Below are 14491 nucleotides of genomic sequence, written 5' to 3'. Positions count from 1 at the left end.
TAACCGTTGTGATAGGTAGCATGCCATCTAGTTTATCACAATGATCAGACATCCGTTGTGGAAAAGGCCATACATACAACCACTCCTTACCTCACAACGGTTGGTCAGACGTGGTGGTATCCCTTTTCCAACCGTTATGAGAGGGGATTTCCGTAGTAGTGAAGCCTTCTATAAGCCTCCTGTAATAACCAGCCAAACCAAGAAAACTTCCGATCTCAGTAACAAAATTAGGAGTGTCCCACTGCAACACTGCATTTACCTTAATCAGATCGACCATTATAGCACCACTACAAATCATGTGACTAAGGAAGCTCACTTTATGCAACCAAAACTCACACTTGGAAAAATTTGCATATAACTTCTTCTCTTGCAAAGCCTGCAACACAACTCTTAGATTTCCCGCATGCTCTTCATATGACTTCGAATACACCATGATGTCGTCGATAAATACCACAACAAACTGATCTAAATAGGGATGAAATATTATGTTCATGTACTCCATAAACACACCTGGCACATTAGATACACCAAACGATATCACTAAGTACTCATAGTGGCCATATCAGGTTCTAAAAGCAGTCTTCAGAATATCTTCAGCCTTCACTCAAATATGATGATATCCTGATCTCAGATAAGTCTTGCTAAAAACAAAAACACCTACCAATAGATACATAACATCATCAATTCTCGGAAGATGATACTTGTTCTTAATTGTGACCTTATTCAGTTGTTGATAGTCGACACATAACCCCATGATACCATATTTCTTCTTCTCCAAGAACACCGATGCTCCCCACGGTGACACACCGGGTCTAACAAACTTCTTCTTAAATAGACCTTCTAATTGTTTCTTCAACTCACCCAACTCTGATGCAGTTCTTCTAACTGTCTTTGATCAGTTCGTTAGCTCAGCATGTGGAAAAGTTTTCTTTTGGTTAGGGATAAGCCAATATAAAATCTCAAGACATGTTTGTATCAAAGATTCGTAGACATAACCTGTAAAGGCTTAAGTTTATAGTCAAAACTCAAGAAGGTCTCTTAGGGATAAGAGTAGGACAACGTTCAACCAAACCTGAATAACTCTCTAGTGTCATCTCTCTAACCCTTATCTTTTATTTTCTACAATTTACTTTACCTCTTTTAATTTATGTTGTTATTTATTCTGATCTTAAAAATACTAACACGACTCGCTTCTTAAGTAATACAAACTTAATTTTAATCGCAAATTTTGAATACCATAATTTACCCCATCTTGTGCTTAGGGTCACTTGTTCAGCAAGTGGAATTAAAGCATAACTCATATTAAAGACTAACCGTCCCAAGATAAAGATGACTTTAAGCTATTCATTAAACAAACCTCCATTCTTTGATGAATAAGGGTATATTTTATGGAAAGAGAAAATGAAGTTCTTCATAGAAGGGATGAATCATGGTATTTGGAAGGTTGGGAAGAAAGTTTGATTTGTCCATAGACACAAAGTTGATGGCACCGTAGTATACAAACCCGAAAAGGATTGAACCAAATATGATAAAGAATATGTGAAGGAAAAAATTGTCATCACTATCAAAGAAGTGTGAGAGATCCTTCAAAATATCCATGAAGGAACTACTGAGGTAAACAAGGAAAAGTTGGACACATTAACTCGTGAGTATGGGCTTTCCAAAATAAGACCTGAAGAGAACATAAATAAAATGCAAACACGGTTTACCCATATCGCGAGTCATATGAGAACTCTGGGAAAAATATTTTCAAATGAAGAATTGGTTGTAAAACTCTTAGATTCACAAACCATAGTGTTGGTGTAAGTCCTAGAGGCCAATACTTTTGGTACTTGTATCGAATTATTTATTAATAATAAAAGGCTTTTTCTTTATTATGGTTGTTTAATAAAGTCCCTGGAATAGATAGTCCGTTTAATGTATCAAGTGTGACTTGATCATGAGAGCACATTAAACATAGGGACACTATTCTTAAAGTATCCGTAGTCGAGCTTTATTGTGAAGTGGGATAATATTAAATCATTAAGACTATTATGTTTGTAGACTGATGATCACATCTCATGGATCATGGATAAAGAGTTATCAAGTCTTAAACATAGGTATGAATATTAAAAGTAATATTTATACCGGATTGACTCGCTATGAGAATACTATATAGAAAGTTATGCAAAGTGTCATAAGTTATTCTCATGGTGATAATGGTGTATACCACTCTTCGACCTGAAACTACTATGGATCCTAGATGTAGAGTCGAGTGCTTTATTGCTGATCCAACGTTGTCCGTAACTGGATAACCATAAAGACAGTTGATGGGTACTCCACGAAGCATGCTGAGGGACATGAGTGACCTAGATGGAATTTGCCCATCCTGCGTAACAGGATAAATGTCTATGGGCCCAATATTGAACTGGACAAGGATGACACAGTCTATACCTTGTGTTCAATATAAACATAAGGGCAAAGGGGTAATTATACACATAATTATTATCACATGAGGTTTTGTCAGATCACATGACATTTTCGTGTCTTGGGTAGCAGTGATGTGTTGCTAGATACCGCTCACTGTTTATTATGTTAAATGCGTGATTCAATATAATTGCCAACGTCGCGAAAACCTACAGGGTCACACACAAAGGACAGATTGATGAGAGATAGAGTAACTAAGGAACATCGTAAGGTACGGTGCACTTAAGTGGAATACGAAATATGGTAAGGTACCAAATAATTAAGTGATTTTGGGCATATTATAAGATATGGGCCAAAATACACTTAAGTGGGCTTTTTTGCTTGAAGCCCACACAAGTGGTTCTATAAATAGAACCCCTTGGATAGAAGCATTGTCACTCAACTCAGACTCAAGTAAAGACTTGGAATTTCGTTTCCCTCTCTCTCTCACTCAAAGCCTTCATTCGTACCAGCTAGCACTGAGATTGAAGGAATCCGTTCGTGTGGACTGAGTAGAGACATTGTCATCGTTCAACGTTCGTGATCGCCACAAGAGGTAAGGATTCTATCACTGATCATGCTCATTCGTAAGGATGATTAAAGGAGAAATTTTTAAATTCCGCTGCGCCTTGGATGACAATTCTCCTTCACATAGAACATATATAAAATGAAAACATGGTTTACCCATATCGTGAGTCATATGAGAACTTTGGGAAAAATATTTTCAAGTGAAGAATTGGCTGTGAAAATTCTTAGATTCCTGAAATGTAGTTGACAGCCTAAAGTCTATGCGATTTAAGAAGTTAGGGATTTAGAAACCATGGACATGCACAACATTTTTGGTTAATTGCAGGAACATGAGATGGAGCTGAAAAGACTTGTTGATAACGAAGAAGATGACAAGGAGAAGAGAAAAAGTATTGCACTTAAAGTTACTAACATCAAAAATATGAAATTAGAAGATGGAGATTGTTAAAGTGAGATTAACAAATACATGAAGCTCATGTTTAAAAAATTCAAAGGAGTTCCTAAGGTATGGAAAATAAATTTCAAGTTTCCAAGAAAAAAGATTCTCTTTTGTTCCCACATGTCACCAATACGGAAAGGAATGGCACATAAGACCAATTTACCCTCAAAATAAGAGAAGATTCAAGAAACCGCAAGAAGAAGTTACAAGAGCATACATATATTGGAATGACAATGATGTGGAATTATCTGACAAAGAAGAAGTAAACATGTGTCTCATGGAAAATCATGAAGAAGGTGAAGTAATGTCTTATTTTTTTTCTCAAGACTTGTTTCACATATGTAAAAAGCTAACTAAAGAAACAAGTAAACTAGAACGAATTGTCTCTACCTCGAAAGACATTATTTCTTTCCTTGAATTGAAAAATAAAAGTTTATTAAAAGAAATAGAAAGCCACACGGAGAGACAAGATGATCTAATTCATAACTCATCCTCTTCTTATAAAGTTTTAGATGAATCTATCACATGTGATCAATGTAACATTTTGAAAAATCAATTTGATTATCTTCAAATACACTTGATAAATTTACTAAAAAAATAAACAACTTGAATCTTTTGTTAAGTAACCAAATGACTATGAACCTAAGAACAACAGTAAAAGCTTTAGCAATATTTGTAATTCCCAACCAACATCTAAATGCAAAACCCTAAAATTCACATACTATAATAAAGATGACCATATTGCTATGTTATATTTTATCAAAAAGAGACATGAAAGCAAACAAGGATATCCTCCCTCTCATATTTATAAATAGTATTGTGAACGTAAAAGAGAAAAATGTCTGCTTATAATATGTATTCTACTAAGATCAAATGAGCAAAAAAATTTAGGTACTAAAGTTTAAAAAGTTAAATTGGGATGTAGATATGTCTGACAACTTGAATTCAAAAGATGATATCGATAGTTGCTCTTCAAGTCATACAATTCATGAAATAATTTTTTTTCACTCCTACAAAAAGATAAATTGTTTGGTAAGAGTCCTAATCTTACCTTTAAGTTGTTCTTTTAACTAAAATTTTATAGCACAATTTACTTTTAAATAAATTATGCGACAAATGTAATTATGTATCTTTTTTTTATATACAAGGTCATTTACAAAATTAATCAATAGGAAAATTCTTCTTTTTTAACAAATTCCAACAACATCTACCTTGATTGAAAATAATGAATTGGTCAATAAGATTAAAAAAATACCATTATCTTTTTTTTAATTATATTTCTTAAAAATATATAAATTGATCAATTAAATAAGTTATTTTATTAAAATGATATATAACCTATGACTAGTAATTAGTCTTTAAAGTTTTTTTATTTAAGTAGGATGTATCTTACAATTCATTAATAAAAAGAAGAAATTAAATATCTAGTAGCTTTACTTTAATTGTCCACTTCATCCTATATAGATAATGACCTCAATGGTGGTTAGTACTTGCTTAAAGAAATCACTTATATAAGAGAGAGACTTAAAAAGGATTTAGTGTACCATAATGCATAAAACTTTCAATTAAGCACTTACCTTCTATTTACTAATGACAAAAACCAAACATCTAAATTTGTAGTACTTGTTTGGTTCAAAAAAGAAAATTTGTTCTAATTCTAATTGTATTCAAAACTTTTCTCCAAACTTAATTCCTAAGTTAATTAAATTACCCATTTTTGTAAGTAAATCCTAAATAGAAGCATTTGATAAATCTAACAAAGATTTTGATTCTAACCCTTAGTTAGAGAAAATCATAGTAATACACGTTTACATACTAGTACTAGTACTTCCTACCAAACTTAACCTAAGGCTATTAAACAATGTAATTTTTTCTTTTGTTTTCTCTCTCTTTTTTTTTTGCTAATAGGTTAATATTAATAAGGTTGGCATTAATAATTGACATGCACAGTCCTTAAATTTGGGTTTACAGCTACATAACTTGCAATCTACTACTGAAAATATCATTAATAAAAGTACCACTAATTCAAAACCTTTTGATCATTCATTGGTTAACATCAAGTAGAATCAGTGCATATTTTGAATTCACTCTCGTGACATTTAATTGAAAAACTATAGAAAAGTTAAAATTCATTTATTTCTAAGTTTTGTTTTATTTTGGATTTTTTTCTTCTTCTTTAAATAGGATAAAAAGTTATTCATTCTCTAATTTCATTTTATTATTTTTATGAAAATTTAAAAAGTTGAAAAAGTAATTTATAAGATTTTTTGATATATTAATTTAAATAGTATTTAAACTTATAATTTATAACATTATATTTGTTCAATTTTTATTTTCAAAATTAATAATATTTAAAGTATTTTTTATATTATAATGGATTGAAGAAATTATGACGATTAAAGAAATCTTGTTGTTCAACTCTATAAAATCGATTTATAAGATGAAGATTGATCTCATTTATAAATACATGTTCAAACTATACATTGTTTTTTTAACACACTCTCTCACGTCTAGAATTGAACATCTGCAGCGTAAAAATAAATGGTGAATGAGTTTATAGTAAAAATCCGATAACAGGTGGTCCAACTGATCTTAAACTAAACTTTAATACTATGATTATAATTAAAGTTTGATATAACTTACAAAACTGTATGATAAGATAACGAATGTCACTCTATATAAAATTTGTAGGTTTTAACGTAGGATTTAAGTTTTTTTTCCAAAATATTCTTTAGAATTAGAGTTTGACTTAATTTATTTTTATAAAATCGACTTGTAAAATGAGGAATGTCCCTATATATAATAAAATCTTTGTGGATTTGATCTCTAACTAATGTCGGATTTGAGTTTTTCCTAATACAGTTCTCACGCCGAACAATATTAAACTTAGTGCATAAATATAAATAGTGGATGTCCCGGATTGTTAATGTGTAAGACTTGTTTTTCTAATACACCCTATTGTATTCAATACTATTGCTTGAGACACATATAAACCGTGTGTGACTTAAATCAATTGACTCGTTATACCATGTTGAATAGCAAGGTTGAGCCCATAAAAAGAAAAAAAACTAAGAGACAAATAAATTCAATAACATTGATTTAAATGATAAGATCTTTATTATAATAAATACATAAATACATGACTCTAATACTCTAATACTCCCTTTTAAGTTAAAATATGAATTAACATTTTCAACTTGACAAATAATAATACAATCCAATGGGAAAAATACAATATAACTCATTAAAGAAAATTTAAAAAAAAATCAAAATCATAACAACTAAAAACAAAAGTTGACGTCGATAGCGATAATGATAAAGATGCCTAACTCATAGAAGTTTTTAACCTACTTTGAACTCTTTGAAAATCTTCTGATGTCTCCCTGACTCACACTCCAATAGAATCGATAAATCTAATATTGAGTGTTCAGATGACATAATTTGACTAACAAAGTTTAATCATTATATGATAGAAATATAAAGAGAATAGAAGATATTTATTATCATTGGGTACATCATATAAAAATAAAGATATTTATTATCATTGGGTACATCATATAAAAATGAAAATCGCTAAACTACTATATTATAGAAGTTGATAGAGAATAAAAATATTACCTACCATAAAACATTAAAGAAAGTCATAAATGACTAAAGAAGAATTAAATATTCATACCAACAAAATAATTGAGCTATGAGACCAACTTCAATAAATATATGATATTACAAATCATTTGATCAAAAGAATTAAATAATTTTTGTAAAAATCGATAAAGGGTTGATGATCAAAAGAAAAGAATATAATGAAATGTGAAAAAATAAAAAAAAATAAAAAGGTGATTAAAGATTATTTCTAGTGATAAATAAAATTATCTCTTTTTCATGATTACAATCATACTCTAATATCATATTAAGATAGGTGGTTGTGATTAATTTAAATTTAACAAAATCGATTTGTAAAGTGATGATCGTTTTCAATTATAAACATGTTTCTATAAACAAATCAATTATGCGAAGAATAAATTTAAATTTAATATATTTTTGTTCTATATTAATAAATATTAATTTTAATTAAAAAATAAAAAAAAATTATACTCATATAAAAGTAAATTAAAAAATAAACTTAAATATAAAAAATTAAAATTTAATAATAAATAAAAAAGAAATAAACATATGCGTGGTTGCCACTCTCCTATAGAGCGAGTGAGATTAAAACTGTTTTTGTTTCTTTTTGTCATCCCTTACCTCTCACTTTGGGAACTGCTTCCTTCCTACTTTCACAGTTTTTGGATTCTTTCCTTCTCACCATTTTGGATCCATCACACACATCCAACTCAATACATTTCACTCTTCACTTCTCTCTCTCTCTCTCTCTCTCTCTCTCTCTCTCTCCTTCAAAGTTCAAACCTTTGGAAGAAGAAGAAAAAACCATAGTTCCTCAGTTTCAAAACTTGAAGAACAACATGAGAAAAAACCACCTTAAATGGTGTTCCACTTAGGTGAGTTAACTTCAAGTTATTTTCCCAAAAACCCAAATAAGAAAAACAGAAAAAAATCATTTTTTTTCACTTCCATCACTATTTTCATTTAAAGTGATTTTAAGCCAATAGATATGTTAGAAGTAAACATCCTAGTACTGTACTTTGTTTTACTTGTCTGAAATTTGTATAAAGTTTAGATTTTTAGGATTTTTGTTCTTGTAACATAGATGTGATTTGACTAGGTTCTTGTTTGGTTGGAGGAGAATATTTTCTTGTGTTTTATTATTAGATGTCAGAAACTATGTATCCTAAATTGTTATTTGAACATACCCATTTGAGAATTCATCAAAAAGATGAATACTTTATGAATTTTCCACCACCATCACTACCATCTCCATCAACACAATCTTCATCAAGTTCTTCAACAATAACACCAGCATCATCTTCTTCATCTTCTAGTACTAAGATTAGTCCAGCTGTTCTTTTCATCATAGTTGTTCTTGCTGTTCTTTTTTTCATATCTGGTTTACTTCATTTACTTGTTAGATTTCTTATAAAGCATCCATCTTCATCATCTTCTGCTCAATCTAATAGACAACAACATAATGAGATTTCAACTTCTGATGCACTTCAAAGACAGCTTCAACAGCTTTTTCATCTTCATGATTCTGGTTTAGATCAAGCTTTCATTGATGCACTTCCTGTTTTTCAATTCAAGGAAATTGTTGGTTTGAATGAGCCTTTTGATTGTGCTGTTTGTTTGTGTGAGTTTTCGGAGAAAGATAAGCTAAGGTTGTTACCTGTGTGTAGCCATGCTTTTCATATAAGTTGTATAGATACTTGGTTGCTTTCGAATTCAACTTGTCCTCTTTGTAGAGGAACACTTCAAACTAATGGGTTTTCTATTGAAAATCCGATATTCGATTTCGATGATCTTAGAGACGACGACGGTTGTCCTTGTAACGGGGAAAACGGATTCGGTAATAGACAAAAGGAAATTGTTGTTGAAGATGTTGTCGATAAAGGGGTTTTGCCAGTTCGGCTCGGGAAATTCAAGAAGATGAACGCTGAAGTGGGTCGAGAGAACGAAGAAGTCGGTGAAACGAGTAGTAGTAAATTGGATGCAAGAAGATGTTACTCAATGGGATCTTACCAATATGTGGTTGGAAATTCAGAGTTAAGGGTAACTTTGGATGCATTAAACCATGAAAGTAAAGTTCATCATGATGATAGAAGGATGAACAAAGGAATTGAAAACAGTGAGAATCTTTGTGTAGAAAGTGATTTGGAAGGAAAGAAGATTAGTAATGTTAGTAAAGGTGAAAGTTTTTCGATTTCGAAGATTTGGTTGTGGCCAAGGAAAGGGAAATTTCCTTCAAGTTCTTTAGAAGCTCATAATGGAATGGCATTACCATCTTATCTTAACAAAGATTTGCAGCATCATGGAATGAGGAAAACAGATGGTGTATGAAATAATGAAAGGTATCTTATATTAACTTTGTTTCTTCATTCACTTGAATATTCATTTTAATCCATTGATTGAAGTTGCTTCACTTTGCATTAGAGTTCCAAGAGAATTTGGTGTGCTAATTTTGAGATTGTGACATAATATTTTGATGTATTATTATAGAGAAAGCACAAGAAATACAATTCCTTTCTTTCTTGGAAAAAAATCTTCTAACTTCATAGTATGATGAAATTGAATTTGTGGTTGTAAATGTTGATATGATCTTACCGAATATGCGACGAATATGGATTCGCTACAAAATTGAATCCAAACAATATGATATGATATGAATCTTTAGTGTGTATCTATTTGGAGTTTGGACATGAATCTTATATTGAATCCCGACTTGATTATGATAAATCTCGATTCAAACTACGCGAATGTTTGTATTAAAAGTGAATTTGGCTAAATCACTAAGCCACTATGATTTTGTGAAGCTTTTTGGTTCTGATTATGCCCGTTTCAACGTTAGTCCCGCTACACGATTAAGGCCTTTTTCACCGTGATTTTGAAAAGCCGGTATGTGTAGCTTTTGTTCTGATTTCTCACCATGATTTTCAAATTTTCCAACTCATTGTGATTATGTCAATCTCACTGCAAATCCAAACCTATTCAAACTTGTGCATAACAAAGATTACAATGGAGAGATCCAAGACTTGGAGCCTAAACTGTTTCAAAGCAAGACTTGTCTCTTTCTATGTCTCAATGTTAACTCACCATCACTATGTCTAGTTGTTTACTAGATCATTGTGAGTGACAATTACATTTGCTTTATAAAGCTTTTGGTTTTGTTTGATCTCTTTTCTTAATTATTCCACATACTTTCTAGGAGAGTGTGAATACAAAACTTTTTTATGCTCAATAATACTTTTAGTTTTTGGACAGTTGGGGAGTGATGGTGGGATCCATGAAGTTGGTGTGATAGAAGAATCTATTTTTCTTTTTGATGAATTTTGATTCAAAAAAATTGGTTGTAGATGCTTTTTTATGGGGCCACTTTTATCCTCCTATCTGTCCATGTTGAAATTAAAGACAAATTTTCTTTGATGTTTATCATAATTAGTGTCAATTAATCCCAAAAAGAAAATGGTGTAAGATTTTCACTTTTGAGATTACTTAACTTGCAAACTAACCTAGCTGTTTTGGGTTTTTTAGATTAATGATTTGATACATACCATCAACCAAGTAGCACATAAGGTGATTATTGTTTTATTTTCTTTTGGTGTATAAGGTATATGAAGTGCTGTCTTACTCAAATTTTAGCAATCTAAATATGCATCAGAAATTGCGTATTTAAACAAAAAAATTGAATATATGTAAGGAAAATTTGGTATAGTATGACAAAAGGGCATAACTCTTATTTATGGAAGCTTTAAATGTACTTGCGATTTTTCTATTTTGATAAAAATTAAATTTTAATTTTCTCATTTTCAAAATAGGTTTTCTCCTCTTGAGATTTTTTTTATTCCTAACTGTTCTACACTAGAATTTGAGACTGCACTAAAATTTGAGATTTAGATAGATCGAACGGACTTAATCTTCGATGTGGTGGAGTGAACTGTTGATATGTCACAGCAAGAGTAAATATGCAAGATTAATACTAAAATGTTCAGATCAATGAATTAAAGAGAAAGTAGTTTGAGTGCAGGAATGAGATACTACTTGAAATGATGCACATTGTGCTTTATATACACTGACACTTAAAACAATTTCCATGAGACCCGATGCCTTACGCGGGTGACTGTTCGACCAAATCCAACAATATGGGATATGTTGGAGGCTGGAATCATGTGCCCTTAAATTGGGTGAGACCTTACTTGTTTCGCGCGCCTTTCTGCATGCTATTTGTTATTGGGTCTTTCGTCGTGGGCATTGCGAGTGACTTAGAGTAATTTCCCCTAACCCTTGTTCATACTTGTAGAATGAGGGTTGTCTGTGCACGTCTTTAGTCTGACTTCCGACTGAAGGTAGTGGAAGAGCTTCGATGGGACACCAATAATATTGGAAACATGCGCATTAAATTCCTTCCTCGTGATTAACAACGTTTAGCAAGGGAATCTTAATGTGTGGCCTTATGCTTGGAAGCAATGGTGTCTTCTTGTAATAGAGTATTCCAAGTATTCTAATCGATTTGGAGTAAGATCTCAATCGTTGATGGTGCGATTCATGTTTCCTAATATTTATTACCATGGATCGTATGATTACCTATACTTACCATCTCCCTTTTCGTTGCTTGTGGATCTTGAGAACTTTTCTTCTATGATTACAAGAGGCGTTAGATATTGCTTTCGCCTTCGTCGGCAGGCTTGCATGAATCATGCCTTCACCGAGGTGGGTCTTTCCTCAGACCGATGATGCTTTCTCCCGAAGGAAATAAGAGGATATGCAACAAGTATGACAGGTGTGTCATCCTTTTTCATGAATGTCTATTTTCTTTGATATGTTTTTGCCTTCCTTTCAGTGACTTCGAGGTAGGTGTCATAAATCATCTAGAGCTAGCAAATTCATAACTGCACCCGGTGAGCTAGACATACATCAAAGTATTATAGTATTAGTATGAGTATAAGAAGAGTGCCAACATTGACACTCTTCTTTCATCTCTTTAAATCCCAACATAGTTTCGCTGATTTTGTGCAGGGTTAAGGTTTGATTTCCCTTCGATTGAACATTAAGATGTTTGAGGTTTACTTTAAGAGCGTGAAGAACTTCAAGGACTGGTATTACCTAGTGACACCCCTTACTGAGGTGGCTCACACTAGCATATGTAACATAGAGTTTGAGTTGTCTTTACGTTGTTCATGTAAATTCTAAAAGTTCTTGCGTCAAAGTCATTTTTTGGTGGATGCCGAGTTTTATGTTTACAAATCGGATGACTTGTCATAGGAAGAAACCTATCTGAAGAGAAAATTAGTGGCTTTCTTTGACAATTTAGGTTTTGTTGACAGCGTTGCTCCTTCTACGGGAGGCGCTGAAGAAACAAAAGAAATAATACATAGAAACGTGCCTTTGGTGGAAACCCCTACCAAAGAGGAGAGACATGTCATATTTGGTGAGTAACATATGCAAATTTTCTTTTTCTTACTGCTTCATTGATGACCATTTTTTTTGTCGATATGCAAGCTACTAGAGGTCTTCCAGACACAGGGTCCTCTTCCAGTCCGCATGCCCTCCACTTTCTGATCTTGACCCTAACATTAATCCGGGAATCTCTTGATCAAGCCGCGACAGGGGGTACTCTTCGCTCCTCACCGGACAAGGTTGGAAGGGTTCCTCCCACGGGTCTTGCTATTGAAATGTTCACTGATCGTAAACAATCTGGAAAAATGCCTCAATTAGCTGTGCAACACTAGAGAAGGTCTAGTCCAGGGGAATGTTCAATGTCAACTTCGGTTATCTTGGTTCCTAAATTCCTTGTTCGTCGTGGTTCTTGAAAGGCTAAGGTCATAGAGGTGGGAATAGGTTGGACCGAGCCGAACTTTACTTAAATAGGTTAGGCCTAATTAAAAAAATTAAGGCCTAATCCTGACCTATTACTTATCAACGGCTTTATTTTGAGTCTGACCTGACCTATTTAAAAGTCTACTTGACTTATTAGCCTGTTTAAAAGCCTATTTTGTAGTATGTACATCCAATTTTTTTAAGGCTAATAACTTTTTTTAGGGCATATACATCTTTTTTTTTCACTTATTGCAACATACTTAATTTATAGATTAACACGAGTTATACAAAATATAAAATAATAAAATCCAATTATAAAATTTATATATGAATAGAAGTACTAGAACAATCATGTCTAATAGCAAGAAGTATCTCAAATTTAATCCAATAATCATATTTAAGTCTTAGACATATAAGTAGCAAACCTTAAACAAGTCAACAACCAACAAAATGCGTAAAATCTTTGAGCTTTTAGGTGATAACAAAACTAGCAAGCAACCAACAAAAAATGCTTCAAAATTTCAAGATGATCTCCTCATGTGTATCATTCACCTTCAAAAATAAATATGATGTTAATAGATATAAGAAAGAAATATGAACAAATATAAAAATTAACCTTTAGTTTTCTCTTCGAATTATACTTGTGGTGAAGCCAATCCCAACCACAAATGAGTGTCTCGATAACTTCTTTATTCAACTTAGAACAAAATTTGTCAATAACTCAACCCCGACACTAAATGTAGACTCCGATGCTACAATTGAAATTGGAACAATTAGTATATCAACACTCAACTTTGATAATATCTTATATTTTAAGCTGTTATTTCTCCACTAATCTAAATCACTAAAATATTTGTTTATCAATATGTGCAATATAAAGTCCTTCATCTAAATAAACTTGTAATTCTGATCTCTTTGAAGGAATGACTTCCTTTTCACGCACAATACTTGTGATTTGGTCAAATTCAATAACGATTGAAGCTTGAGGCTCCGTCGAAGAGGTTGGATTGTTGTCGCCGTTATTTCCTTCGGTAGATGACGACTCTTGGAAATTCATAGACACATAGTCATCATATAACTTTTCTAATTAACTTTTCACCTTATTTATCATTTCTAATTAACTTCTTCAAGTTTATATATCATGGGAAGCTATATATATTCACAATATCAAATTTGCACATGGGATCTAAAATGTAATACCCTAAAATTCTCATTCGAAAATATACAGAATAATTCAATTATAAATAAATATTTCACATGGGATGTCACACTATCTCCACAAACTATCTGTTTTATAACACTCATTGAAATAAAAAAATTAATTCAAAACATTTGTCATCACATGATCGCATTTACTTAGGCCCATCAAAGCGAAATTAATCATTAAAATAACTACTCAATAAAATAAGTTCAAACATAACATTCATTTAAAATTAAACTCAATCAGGGAAAAATGACTTCAACACCAAAGCAAATCAAAACCAGGAGTTATAACATTTAATCTCGTAACAACAATTCAGAATAAAACAAAACATAATGTTCGCCCGCCTAGTGTTTTAGATAAGAGCAACTATATTCTAAAAATGCATAAAATTGGAAAAGAAGAATAACCCCAGCGTCATCCTTCAGCTCTAAAACAATTACTAATCTAGA

The 14491-nt window shown here is 32.0% G+C and overlaps 1 protein-coding gene across 1 annotated transcript; it reads left to right on the top strand.

Annotated features, from left to right (window-relative positions):
• Nucleotides 1-7665: 7665 nt before the first annotated feature.
• Nucleotides 7666-9704, top strand: LOC127119916 (RING-H2 finger protein ATL46). The gene has a single exon (XM_051050283.1). The coding sequence runs from the start codon at nt 8183-8185 to the stop codon at nt 9362-9364; it is 1182 nt and encodes a 393-aa protein (XP_050906240.1). The 5' UTR covers nt 7666-8182; the 3' UTR covers nt 9365-9704.
• Nucleotides 9705-14491: the final 4787 nt, after the last annotated feature.

This window comes from Lathyrus oleraceus, chromosome 1 (genome assembly GCF_024323335.1).
Source record: "Lathyrus oleraceus cultivar Zhongwan6 chromosome 1, CAAS_Psat_ZW6_1.0, whole genome shotgun sequence".
Classification (NCBI taxonomy): domain Eukaryota; kingdom Viridiplantae; phylum Streptophyta; class Magnoliopsida; order Fabales; family Fabaceae; genus Lathyrus; species Lathyrus oleraceus.
This window is presented reverse-complemented; position numbering and strand designations above follow the sequence as displayed.

Excerpts from the sequence above, each read along its gene's own strand:
- LOC127119916 (XM_051050283.1), top strand. The coding sequence starts at position 8,183 with ATGTCAGAAACTATGTATCCTAAATTGTTATTTGAACATACCCATTTG.